The 12,427-nt window shown below is 49.0% G+C and overlaps 2 protein-coding genes across 3 annotated transcripts in view; one reads left to right on the plus strand and one right to left on the minus strand.

Moving 5' to 3' along the window:
* Window positions 1-2,707, plus strand: part of CMTM4 (CKLF like MARVEL transmembrane domain containing 4) — a 63,258-nt gene extending 60,551 nt beyond the window's left edge. For both annotated transcript variants that reach the window (XM_007457314.1, XM_007457315.1), the window contains exons 3-4: window positions 1,191-1,289; window positions 2,376-2,707. In XM_007457314.1, coding sequence (XP_007457376.1) covers window positions 1,191-1,289; window positions 2,376-2,540 — 264 coding nt within the window. In that variant the 3' untranslated portion in view covers window positions 2,541-2,707. The remainder of the gene's footprint in view (window positions 1-1,190; window positions 1,290-2,375) is intronic.
* Window positions 2,708-12,092: 9,385 nt separating this feature from the next.
* Window positions 12,093-12,427, minus strand: part of CMTM3 (CKLF like MARVEL transmembrane domain containing 3) — a 7,292-nt gene continuing 6,957 nt past the window's right edge. Inside the window, exon 5 of the mRNA XM_007457316.1 lies at window positions 12,093-12,121. Within this exon, the coding sequence (XP_007457378.1) occupies window positions 12,093-12,121 (29 nt within the window). The remainder of the gene's footprint in view (window positions 12,122-12,427) is intronic.

Below are 12,427 nucleotides of genomic sequence, written 5' to 3' on the forward strand. Positions count from 1 at the left end.
TAGGGGCGCTCTGGTATGGCCCAGTTTGTGGGGGGCCTAATGCCCAGGTAGTAATATCAGAAGTAACAATAGATGTGCAGGGAACCCTACCCATGGGCCGGGCACGATGCTCGGCTCTTCACATGTGCTGTTCCACCCAATCCTTAAAACACCTCCGGGGGGTGGGGTGGGAGGCTGTGCCCACATAAGACACAGAGAGGCAAAGTGGCTTGTCCGCAGTCATGGTCAGTTAGGACCCTCATCTGTCTGTGACCCTTAATCACTGTGCTATGTTCCTCTCGACAAGTAAGACAGGAGTTAAATCTTCGAAGTGTTGGATTTTGTAACCTGATTTGCTTTGCAAGAAACTTAGGGGAAAATCCTCTAGGCTTTAGCAGCATGGAGACTTGAAAGACCATGCATGAGAAAGAGAAGCATGAGGCCTGGCTAAGTGTGTTCTCCAGGTCTGAAAACAGTGTGCTTGACATGTCACAAATGAGGGGATTTCACCAGTTTCAGGCCATTCTTATCCATGCCAAGAGGATTTGAATGTGTTTTGGGTAATTAGTGTGCATGTCCTTGTGGGTTAGCAGTTTGGTTTCCATAATAGGTCATCAAGAAATGGTAACATGGGCTTCCCTGGTGGCGCAGTGGTTGAGAATCTGCCTGCTAATGCAAGGGACACGGGTTCGAGCCCTGGTCTGGGAGGATCCCACATGCTGCGGAGCAACTAGGCCCGTGAGCCACAACTACTGAGCCTGCGCGTCTGGAGCCTGTGCTCCGCAACAAGAGAGGCCGCCATAGTGAGAGGCCCGCGCACTGCGATGAAGAGTGACCCCCGCTTGCCACAACTAGAGAAAGCTCTCACATAGAAACGAAGACGCAACACAGCAAAAATAAATTAATTAATTAATAAACTCCTACCCCCAACATCTTCTAAAAAAAAATAAAAAATAAAAAAAGAAATGGTAACATGACGTGGTTGGTTAAAATGTGGATTTTGCTGTGGTGATTTATCAAATAGCATCATTAACTGTTATCCTCTTTGCCTTCCTCTGTGTGACCAATACCCGTGGGCCATCAAGACTAAAATATGGAGCCAGCAGAGAGGCGGGGTGTTGTGCTTTTTATTTTGAAAGTTCTACAGTTGCTTTTAGGGCAAGGCATGAAATGATTCTTTTCAAGTGATTTTATTTTATCTTATTCTTTAGGATTTGGTCAACACTGGACTCAGCACTTTCTTTTTCTTTATTGCTTCCATTGTACTGGCTGCTTTAAACCACAAAACCGGAGCAGAAATTGCTGCCGTGGTAAGTGAACTCAACAGGTTAAAACAGGGCTGATTTGTACACTTTCTGTGACTTGCTCCTCTGGTTCCCTGGCCTGTGTCCTACTCCTTCTCCTTTAGCTTTTTCTTTGCTAATGATACTGTTACTGGGCCAGCAGAGGTCCCAGTTCCTTCAGTGCTGCGGTTCTTAAAGTGTGGTCCCTGGAACAGCAGCCTCAGCATCACCCAAGAACGTGTTAGAAATGCCCTTCTCAGCCTCCCCCAGAGCTGCCGAATCAGAAATGTGTTTTAACAAGCTCTCAGATGCACACTCAGGTTTGAGAACTCCTGCTTTAGTCTTCCCATTGGAGCCCTGGATGTCTGTTAGTGGTGTTGCTTTTAAGGGCCTTCCCTGCTGAGATGGGGTGTTAATGAAGCAGATGCATGCTGTCTTGCAGAAGGCGGGGTGGGAGTGGGGAGGACGGGGCCAGACAATGTAAGACTTTCTCCCTCTGTGTTTTGCATTTCCTTATTGTTCTGTATTTGCAAAGAATATGTAGCACTTTTGTAATTGGGGGGTATGGTTAAAAGGTTTATTAATGCTAAACTGTTAGCTCTCCAAGGTTTTAGTCAGTAGATTCATCAGTCATTATCTTATCATTAAAACTCCACTGCTTCTCACCCTGGAGCTGCCCACCCAGAGCTGCCCAGGTGAGTGGCAGCTGGATAGCAGGTGGGGGCTGGGGGCTGTGATTTGGAATGTCAGGTCTTGCGGTTTGATTTGGGGCTCACACAGCGAGACCCTGATTTTTCATCTCATGGTGTTTCATCTACATTGTATTTTCCTCCGAGTACCAGTGTCATGAAGGTCTGTAAAAGAGGCACTTCTGTGATCTGTTTCCTTGTAGAACCACTTCTGTTGGAGACTAATTGCTTCAAAAGAGACCTTAGGCTGCCTTTCTGTGGGTCACACGACTATGAACTTGGCCATGACAAGCTGAACATTCAGCGGGGCTGCGTGTTGGGGTTAGAGCTGGGAGAGCTGCTGCAGCTCGGCTCATTGTAAGCTGCCCAGAGACCCCTCAGACGGCTGACGTGCCCGTGGACTAACCAGGTTTGTGTCTCGTAGATATTTGGCTTCTTGGCAACCGCGGCGCACGCGGTGAGCGCGTTCCTGGCCGCGCAGAAGTGGAGAGTCAGCCTCCGCCAGCAGAGCGCCAGTGACTACATCCGCGCCCGCACGGAGTCCAGAGACGTGGACAGCCGGCCCGAGATCCAGCGCCTCGACACGTGAGGACGCGCCAGAGTCCTCTTCCCTCTGCTCCTCGTGCCCGTCCTTTCAGTCAAGTTTTTCTGTCCCTCATCACGTCAGATTTTCATGTGACTTAAGTTGAATTTTGTCCTCCTCGGTAAAAGTTCATTTTGGGAAAGGGTTTTCACAGTGGCCCTCGTGGCGGGTGCCTGAGGCAGGGAGTCCCGTGCCCAGCTGTTCAGAAAGAGGTGGGTGGGACAGGTCCCCAGATCCTCTGGTTTGGTGGCCCTGGGAGCCGCTGGCCTCACAGGCTGCCATGTCCACTTCACTGTCCCTGAGCACAGGCTTCACGTCTGACTCTGAGCCACCTGTCATATGTATTTGTGACAAGTCAGGACTTTGGATTAAATGGGGGCTGCTAGGAGTGGGGGGAAAAAAATCAAGGAATGAAGGTACATGGTTGGAACAGTTGGTGAGCAGTGATTCCGGGGCAGCTCCCGTAGCTGCCCCAGGTCAGCTTTAGTCTCGCTGCCAGGATCCCCCTCTCCCTGTTGTTTTCCATGCCCGGGGCATCGAGACACCAGCACAAGCCTGGAAAGCCACGTGAGACACTGAGGGTCTTGGCGGTGGGTGTACCGGCGGAGCTTTTCGCTGGGTCTGGGGTTTGAGGCGGGTGGGAAAAGCTGGCATCCTCTTGGCACAGCGCCACGGCACTGCTGACCTGTGGGAGGGTCACCATTTGTTTCCTGCCCTGCTGAGAAATCCCTTGATGCTTTCTCAAATGAATCACCTCCCTGAATCTCAGATTCTCCTCCAGGAATGTGGGGACCATCTTTTTTCCAGTTTCCTCCCTTTCCTGAATACTTTGAGGCTGGACTGCGGATTTTCTGTCATTTTACCTTCCCAGGTAAAAGCCACGAAAGAAATACAGTCCATTCCCCCAGCCCGAACCCTTGCCCATTTGCTGGCATCATGGACCACAGGTGGGGACACACCTCTATTTTAGGGGTGTGCACTGATTTTCAAATGCCTGAGAAGAGTTCTAGAGTGATTCTGAGTAGATCTGTCTAGGATTTGAAAATACTTGAATCTGCACCATGACACACCCTTTCACTGATGTTTCAGAGGAACGGTCGTCCCTGTGCCTCAGGGTCGTAACCATGAATGTCGATCTTGGAATCTGTAGGGGAAAGTTCCAGTTATGTAAGGTTTTGAACTGATTCTCGATAAAGTGACGATTATTGTGGTGACTGAGTTAAATGAGCCCCTACGATGCTGTAGTTTTTTATTTTTTTTCTGTTGGAGACTAATTGTATCTTTTATGGAAAAATTGTTTTAACGTGTCAGGTTTTCACTCTGAACTGTTTTTAATGTTTACAAACCTCACTCTAGCTCTAATATTTTGTGTTTCTCCCTGACCGAGGAAAAAAACGCTTACTGCTGGTGGGAAGATTTTGCATTAATGTGGAGAGTCCCCAGGATCTTGTCCTAGTGAGTGTTTACAGCTTCAGCAGTGTGCAGTGTAACGAGAGAGAGGGTCTGGGTCTGGGTCTGGGTCTGGGGGTGGGGCGAGCAGAGCCTGTGCGAGAAATGTCCAGCCGTGCACACATGGCATTACGTTCTGCATAGCAGAGCAGCGTCTGACTTCCCCGCGCGGGTGGATTGATCAGGTAGCGCTGCTTGGCTGGGGATTCCGCAGGAAATGGTACTGTGCTGTCTCTGAAGGGTCGGGGTTAGGGCTCCCTGAACTGAACATCCCATACAATCTGAGTTCTGCCACAGTTCCTTTCCAGGGCCGTGACCCAGGTCACCTGTTCAAACCCCTGGTCTGCTCAGGGGCCTTGGGCTGCAGGTGCAGACCCAGCTCATCAGGCGGTAGTTCCCCTCCCTCTGTTCCCGCAGAGGGCAGCCAGGCCTGGTCACAGCGGGTCTGACGGAGCCCTCTTCCCATGGATGTTGTGAGGCAGTACAAACCATGCTTCACAAACTCCGTACCTATTATGTATAGTGATTTTTGAGGAGATTATGACATCTGGATTTTATCTGTTCATTTTATATATTTATTTTGCATTTGTTGAGTGTATATGCTTAGTCAGAATGGGGCTTATCTCCCTTTGAGAGTTCCATTTAAAAACAGGGTCACAAAGACTCAGCCTTGCATTAAATGGGGCCCACTTAGAAGGACCACCCTGAACTGTATCAGAAATCTCCTGCTGGGACTCATGTTACTTGGCCTCAATAAAAAAGCCGCCTTTGAAGTGAGATTGAAAAAAAGAAGATGTTCAGGCAGGGTTGTCGCCCAAATTTTCCCAAGTCACTTCAGTAAAACCAGTGTATCATCTGGTTGAAAGGAGCCTATTGGCCTCCTGAGGATGTGTTGTCAGCTGCAAGGAACGGTTCTGAAGCCCATCGCAGTTGTAAACGCTGATAGATGATAAAAAGTGGTGACAACTTGTGCCATCGGCCACGATAGATGATAAAAAGTGGTGACACCTTGTGCCATAGGCACTTAGGAATTATTGAATAATTTGCATCTTAGCGTGAGAATCTTGGAATTATTTATTCCCCTGTAACTATTTAATGTCCTTTGTGCCATGAGACTCTCCCATGGTTTTTTGTAAATATATTTCTTTATATTTAATAAGCTCCCACTACAACCGGAAGTGGCCAGGTATGCAAATTGGTGTGATGCAGAGTCATAAGTCCTGTCACGTGTGGCAGTGTGGTGAGAAGGAAGGAATATGGTTGTCCAGTGTGAATGGAAAGACCGCCTGCATTTTCCGTATGTTGTCTGTGTGTACAAACAAGACAATCTAGATTTGGGGGGCTTAAAAGGACTGTTTTTTGTAAACTGAAGGAAGCTTATTTTTGCATTTAATAGTTCCAATATGGACCCATGTCCGTTTGGTTTGGGGCATTTTTGAGGCTGAGGCAATCTTAGTGTTTCTCAGTTTTCTGGTGGGATGATATTGGCTTTCATAGTTGGTGCCAGACTTGTGTATGTTTGAATTTGTTCCTGGAGACTGGATGGTTGAAACCCTCAAGCATGTGGTGGAAACTCTGGTGGTTTTAGATGGATGCAAACACTGACGTCTTCAGAGAAAGTTTATCCTGGCATCAATTCGGTTGATGCGGTATTTTTTCTTTTCTCTGATTCTCCTTTAGCCTCCCTTCACACTGCTGAAGGCCTGGGGTGGGGCGGGGGGAAGTAACTTTTCCCTTTCACACAGGGAGATTCTAATCATGAGAGCCTAAAGATACTTGTTGGCTCCATATAAAGCCAGGGAAAGACAAAGCCAGTTACAGGTTAAAATCTCACAACAGAAGTTCAATTTAAAGCAAAGAAAATAGATTTTCACTCTACAGTAACAGTCGTCCAAGAGATTCCCTTTGTCCACAGAAAGGCAAGAATATAGTAGCCTGCCCAATCCCAATGGCCATGTCTTCCATGGCACCTTGAACCAAAATGCCAGCGTGGACGAAGCCCGGCCTGGCCCCAAGGAAGCCAGGGACACAGCCTGGTTCTGAGGGCTCGGCTCTGGAAGGTGGATGCCACCCCCTGCCCTTTGGGCACCATCACTGCCCTTTGGCTAAAGGCTCATGCCCATGGGCAGGCATGGAGTGTGTCCGACCCCACCCTGTGTCAGACGCTTCTGGAGAGAGCTTTGTGACTCAGTTGAAAACATTCCTACTCTTTTAAAGTTTGCAGTTTCATCTGCCTTTCTTCGAAGCTTTCTTAGTGATTCAATCTTGGGTTAAGCCACATGCGGCCTCTGAGGAGATGAAGCACTGACCCTGTTGTCTGCACGTGTATGTGAATTCTTGCTTGCAGCGAATGACACTTGAATAACCCCTCCCTGTTTCATGTGTGTGTGGCCCAAGCTCACCTTTTCTTGTTGACTCGCATATGCTGTTTGGGAAGAAACCCACGTGTTTAAGAGGTGGACCAAGTTCCTAAACTCGGGCTGTACAAGATGTTCTGTGGGTCGTTCTTAGAATCTGTCCTAATGGATGAATAAAGTGTGGAGACGACGTGTGGCCCCTGTAGTGATTCTGGGAGGCCGTGACGACTGAAGTGGGTCCCGTTGTGCCATCCATGTTCAAAACAAAGCAACCATGAAGTCTTCGTGCCACTGCCAGATTTTCATTTTCTCCACCTCTGGTTTACAAGAAAATATGACATTACACAGGTAGCAAAAGGTGAAAACGCCTTCTAGGCTGCTGCCGATTGACTGTCTCAAGTGAAATAAAAAGTTGCTTCCTGCTCCAGCGACTGCCATTAGCGTGTGAGGTCTCCAGGCACTTTTCTGGCTCCTAGTGAAGTTCGCAGAACTCAGGGGCTCCCTCTTATTTCATCAGCAACCATTCCCAGGACCAGCTAGGCGACAGCCGGTGAAGTGGGAGCAGGGGCGGGTCTGGGAGGGGAGAGGGAGGAGGGGGAGGCTCAGACTGTCTGCCGTGGGCCTGTCAAGAGCACTGGACATGGTTACCCACCCAGGGTACTTCCTGCCCTCTTTGGAGAAGCGAGGTCTTGTGTTCTGGAGCCCACTTGAGAGCAGGAGCCAGCGTGGGGAACAGCGTGCCTTGGCGCCGGGCTCTTAGTGTGAGTTTGGGGACTCACAGGTCTGGACAGGTGACTCGGATTCTGATTTGGGTGCCCCTCAGAGAGGATGCAGGCCTAACACCGCCTGCCGTGAGCTTTGTAAACGCTCCTGGCTCTTTATAAAATCTCCTATTTCTTCTCTTCTCAGCAGATATCGCTGAAGTCATAACTGTCTGGTTGAGAAGGTAATTTGAAATATCTGGCTCTTTACATTTCTTTTATTTAGAAACTGTCTCTGAAAGAAAATACCCTCGATATCTGTTAGATCTAGAAGAATTTTCTTCTCAAAGCTGAATGTTTAACTTTTCTTCACACCAGTAAATGGCATTTATATACTTTTAGGCTTGACACAGAGGGGTGGGGTCTGATATAGTTTCCCTTCCTTTGGTCTAGATTCTTTTTCCATTTGGATATAATTTCTCAACCTTGGGGATTTATTTTTTCCTTTCTAGTTTTTATTATTCTATAAACATAAAAGTAAAGAAAAAAAATTACCCGTAAGTCCACTGAGTAAATCAGTGGCAACTTGCCTAGAATAAAGTTTAGTTTATGGATCCTTGAATTGTCTATCTTTTTCACAGAGTTAGTTTGTTGTCTAGTTTTTATGCCAAGACTTTAATTTGGGTGACTTGCTATCTAGACACCCTGGAGTGTTGTGTTTTCTTTGGGATGCATTCCACACAAGGCCGAGAGCCTTCATTAAGGGGTTAATAGCCTGGACTCTAGTGAGCTACATCAGAACTTTCATGGTTCTAATTTAGAGTAGGAACTTGTCTCAAATGACCTTAATCAGCTTTGTTGGTGGGATTAGGGAGAGGCCCAAAGTTTCTTTTCATAACTGCACCTCAGAGGAGAGAACGCGTGACACAGTTGATCTGACAGTGGTTTGTACGGGTTTCAGTAAATAGCCTGGGACTATCCAATCTGAGTCGTCTTTGGAGGACACTGCTGAAACCCGGTAGGAAGCACCCCTTTTATCAGGAAAGCCACCTGAAGGGACGGTCAGGAAACGAGGACAGCATGGGGGCCTGGTGTCCACGCAGGCAGGGCCAGGTCTGGCTGCTTCCCTTCGTGGGCCGTTTTGCTTTCCTGCGTGTTCCAGAATTGATTTTGCAAGTTTCAGCTGTGTTCTCCTTTCTGCAGATGTGAGGAAGGCAGATACTCAGTGCTTGGAGGGAGAACTGGCTGGTCCAAGGGTTCCTGGGGGAGTGGGAGGGCAGGATGCCTGTGCCGCCTCCCGGGATTGGCCCAGGCCGCTAAGGCCTCTCACCTGCTTCCAGCTGTCACTCCGTAACCTGTTTAAAACCGAGTTTTCAAATCCTGCCTCATGATGAAACTGACGTATGTGCATAAAACCAGTGCTTTTCATAACTTGATTCTGATGTAGTTTCCTCTAAAAGAATGCTAGGGGTCGAAACTATTTGTATATGTTGAAATTTGTAGGGGTTCAGGAACCCGTGGCAAAAACATTTAACTATTTATTATAGGTATGAGTGTATTTTTTCTTTTCCCAAAGTAGGTAATTATGTCTTTGTATATTTTAAGACAAATAATAATCACTTCACCTTTGGTGCCTTCCGTGTGTCAGTCACATGAACACTCTTGTCAATCATGGAATTGAAAAAAAAAAAAGATGTACATTTAGTTAAACAAGATAACACTATTTTTGTAGCATGATTTTAGATTTGTGTCCTTTTAATATTGCTTCCAGCAATGTTGGTTTTGAGGTTTGGTCGTTTTCCCTTTAAACTTCATTATATATTTTAAAAAAGAAGAAAAAAAAAAACCCCAACCCCCCGGCTTTTCCTGTCTTGTTTTCTGCTGCTTTCTCCCCAACATCTCGTTTCTGCTTATTTAAACAGTCTGAGAGTAAGAATATATTTCTGTGAAATAGTTACTAATCAGTATAACTGCATTTGGAATTTTTTAACCACTTTTTCAGTTTGAACAGCCACTGCTCATCTCAAACAGTAAGAGGAAAGTGGTTCCATAAAAAAAGAACAGAACATTCTCGGTGCTCTGACTTCCCCTTCTTTGGGTCTAAAACGGTGAAAAAAGCCCTTTCTCTGGCTGGTGTCTGTCTTCCAGATCAGCTCAGGCCACCGTCCTCCGCCTTGGCCAGCCTCCCTCTACCCGCGTGAGACGTGCTGGGGGGCGGGGGGAATCTCTGCTGTTCTCGGGCTCACCTTCCACTCGGATCTCGGATTGGTTTGTGGATGCCCTGGGTAGGTTCCGTGGCCCTTCCTGGTTTCCCGCCCAAACATAATAGATTCCCTGCTGTGACAAGCTTGATGAAATTAAGACACAGAGGACTTGCCGGCTGCTCTTTTTGCTTTCCCACCCCTGCAGGACTGAGTTATGTCTGGTCAAGAAAAGTCTTGAGTAAACTCGATGAGCCCATTTAAAATGAAGGAATGGATTTATTAAAACATACAACTGTAGCTTTTTTTTTTTTGTCCCTTTGAAGGGTCGGAATGTGTCATTATTTTCTAACAAAGGAAGTCGAGTCAGATGGCTGATAATTCCCATGTGATTACTCGGTACTTGGCCCAGTGATACTTGGGAGAGGGGCAATGTTAATTTAACAACTACTACACTTTGCTTCTTAAAAGTCTATTTCCTTTAACAGTGTAGACACAGCTGCGGGGCGACCTGAGGTGAGGCCTGTTTGGCAAACTTTGGTTTATGCTGTTGGTAGGTCAGAGCTCCCATCGTGGCTTTTGAAGCTGGTGTGGATGCCCTGGGGTGGGCACCACCTGGCTCCCACAGGCTCCCACGTTTGACTATTCATCTGGAGTGGTTTTGGGGCCCCAAAGCCTTTGCTCCTGTTGGTTTGTCCCTGACAGCAGACAAAGCCTTGTGCTGCCCTCAGTTTTCCCTCTTTATTTCTTTTGAAGGACCAATTTTTCACCGTACTTGTCCTGATTGTTTTCATAGTGTTCAAATCTGTATTTTTGTATGTAGAGGGAAATAATTTTCTCAACACTAATCGCTAATAAATACTGTATTAAATTGTCATGAAGGAGTTCTTGTTTAATAAACGCACATGTAAAAACACTGTCATCTCCTTCTTTGCTCTGCCTTGCCTCCCGCCCCTTCAAAGGCTGTGGCCCGGATCCTGAAACAGGCCCGTAGGGCAGGGGTTGAACACAGCCACAGTTGGGGGTGAGGACTCCGCAGTGTTGCTGTCCACAGGCGGCTTGGCTGGGCCTGGCGAGGTGGGGCCACACCCACAGGCCCGTTGGCTTCTGCACAGTCGACTTTCATACGTGTTTTCAGAACGCACTGTGTGTGAAAGTTGGGGCAGAATGCCTCGATCCTTTTCCATCGCCGGGGCCAAAGCGCTGACTTACCACGGGACGTGAGCCTGATGCGTGGGTGAGACCCTGGGCCTCTTGTGAGGACCTGGGCAAGTCACCGAACCTTCCATCAGTTTCCTGAACTGTGAAAGAGGATTGTGTGAGGTGTAGAGTAAACGGGCCGACGCCTAGCGGGCGCCTGGCGGGGAACAAGTGCGCGTGCGTCACTGCTGTAACCTGGAGCTGCCAGGATCTACACAGCGCGTGGGACCACTCTGTGCTGACGCATGAGACCCGGCAGCGTTGCTCCGGGTGTGTAAGGTTTTTTTCAAACACACACACTCCAAGCAGGAAGTCAGTCTGATTTAATCCATTATGGCTTTTTGTCGGGGTAGGAGATTCACATGCAAGAGAAGAACAAAGACTACAAATGTCCAAAACATGGGTTCAGAGCTCTGGCTCACTCACAAGGCCTCTTGGGTCACAGGAAATGCCATTTAAGGAGCTGCTTTTGTGTAAAAAAAAAAAAAAAAATTATAAAGTTACAAAATCCCATTGAAGATACATGCACAGCATAATAAGGTCCTTAGGTGAATACAGAAGGCACGTCTCGCCCCTCGTGAGGGTCAGGTGTTCAGAAGCACATTGTCCTGAGGGCCCGAGAGCCTCTGGCCTGCTGATGGCCCAAGGAAAGACAGGGTTTGGCTGGGCCTGCCCAGCTGCCCTGGGGGCTGTCACTGCCACTTCGTCGTTTGGAGCCCTCGATCTCTTGGACCTGGTAAGCTAGTCTACGAGCTCTTCTTGAAACAGTCTTCGACCCAGAATAGGCATGTCATCTGAAGAAGATATGGTCTCCAAGGGTGTAAAGTATCACTCATGGGCACTGGGACCCACTCTCTCCTAGGTCATACAGCAAAGGCCAGATTTCTCCCTGCTTCAAGAATGAAGAGGGGGGCTTCCCTGGTGGCGCAGTGGTTGAGAGTCCGCCTGCCGATGCAGGGGACGCGGGTTCGTGCCCCGGTCCGGGAAGATCCCACGTGCCGCAGAGCGGCTGGGCCCGTGAGCCATGGCCGCTGAGCCTGCGCTTCCGGAGCCTATGCTCTGCAACGGGAGAGGCCACAGCAGTGAGAGGCCCACGTAACACACACACACACACAAAAAGAATGAAGAGGGAACTGTTGCTCCTTGAACAAAAGAATCTTGGAAGCGTCGTTCTCAACAAAATGCCTGCCATGAGCAGGGGCACCAGATGCAGACAGAAGCCGCTGGGGCCCAGGGATGGCCCTCCGCCGGTTTCTGTCTTGTCTCTCCCCCGCACTCACCACAGCATGAAGTGCTTCCTGCAATGGTATAACAAGGCTCTATCTGCTTTGTCCCCTTGTGCTTATTTTTGGCAGAGGTTCAAGGGCTTAAGGTCTGTGGGACAGAAATGAGAAGTGGCAGAACGATGCCCTCACGAGCAGAGAGGCTGGAGAGTGCTAAGCCAAGGGGTGCCATCATGTATGCCGGGCTCAGGAACGTCACCCTGGGGCTGTGAGGAGGCCTGCTCCGTCAGCAACTCCCGCTGCTACGCGAGAAGTCACAGCCTCCCTCCCAACATGCGCAGTCCCCTGGCCACACTCCGGCCAGCATGGTCAGGAGGTGCAGGAGCGGAGGCCTGCGTGGCTCAGGCTGCCAGGGCAGGTCGGGTCTTCAGTCGGAGTCAGAGCCGGAATTCTCTTCTGAAAGGAAAGCAAAGAGGATGCTTGGCAGGAGTTTCGGGGCCAGCGGTGCCTCGGAGCCATCTCCGGGGAAGCACTGTCAGCTGGAACCCGGGGCTCAGGCCGCTCCTGCAGCTGATGGTGCCGTGGGTGGCGTCTGCTTGGCGCGAGGACCATCGAGTGCTTGGGAGCCTCCGGGTGCAGTCGAATGGAGGTGGGGAGCCCAGATGCCCCTTGCTCTGGGGCTCCAGGCCCTCCCAAATCTGCCTGGGCTGTTCTTACCTGGAGGTGTCAGGGTTGTGTATCTGCCCCCCAACCCGCAGTTCA

Source organism: Lipotes vexillifer, unplaced genomic scaffold (genome assembly GCF_000442215.2).
Source record: "Lipotes vexillifer unplaced genomic scaffold, Lipotes_vexillifer_v1.1 scaffold504, whole genome shotgun sequence".
NCBI lineage: Eukaryota > Metazoa > Chordata > Mammalia > Artiodactyla > Lipotidae > Lipotes > Lipotes vexillifer.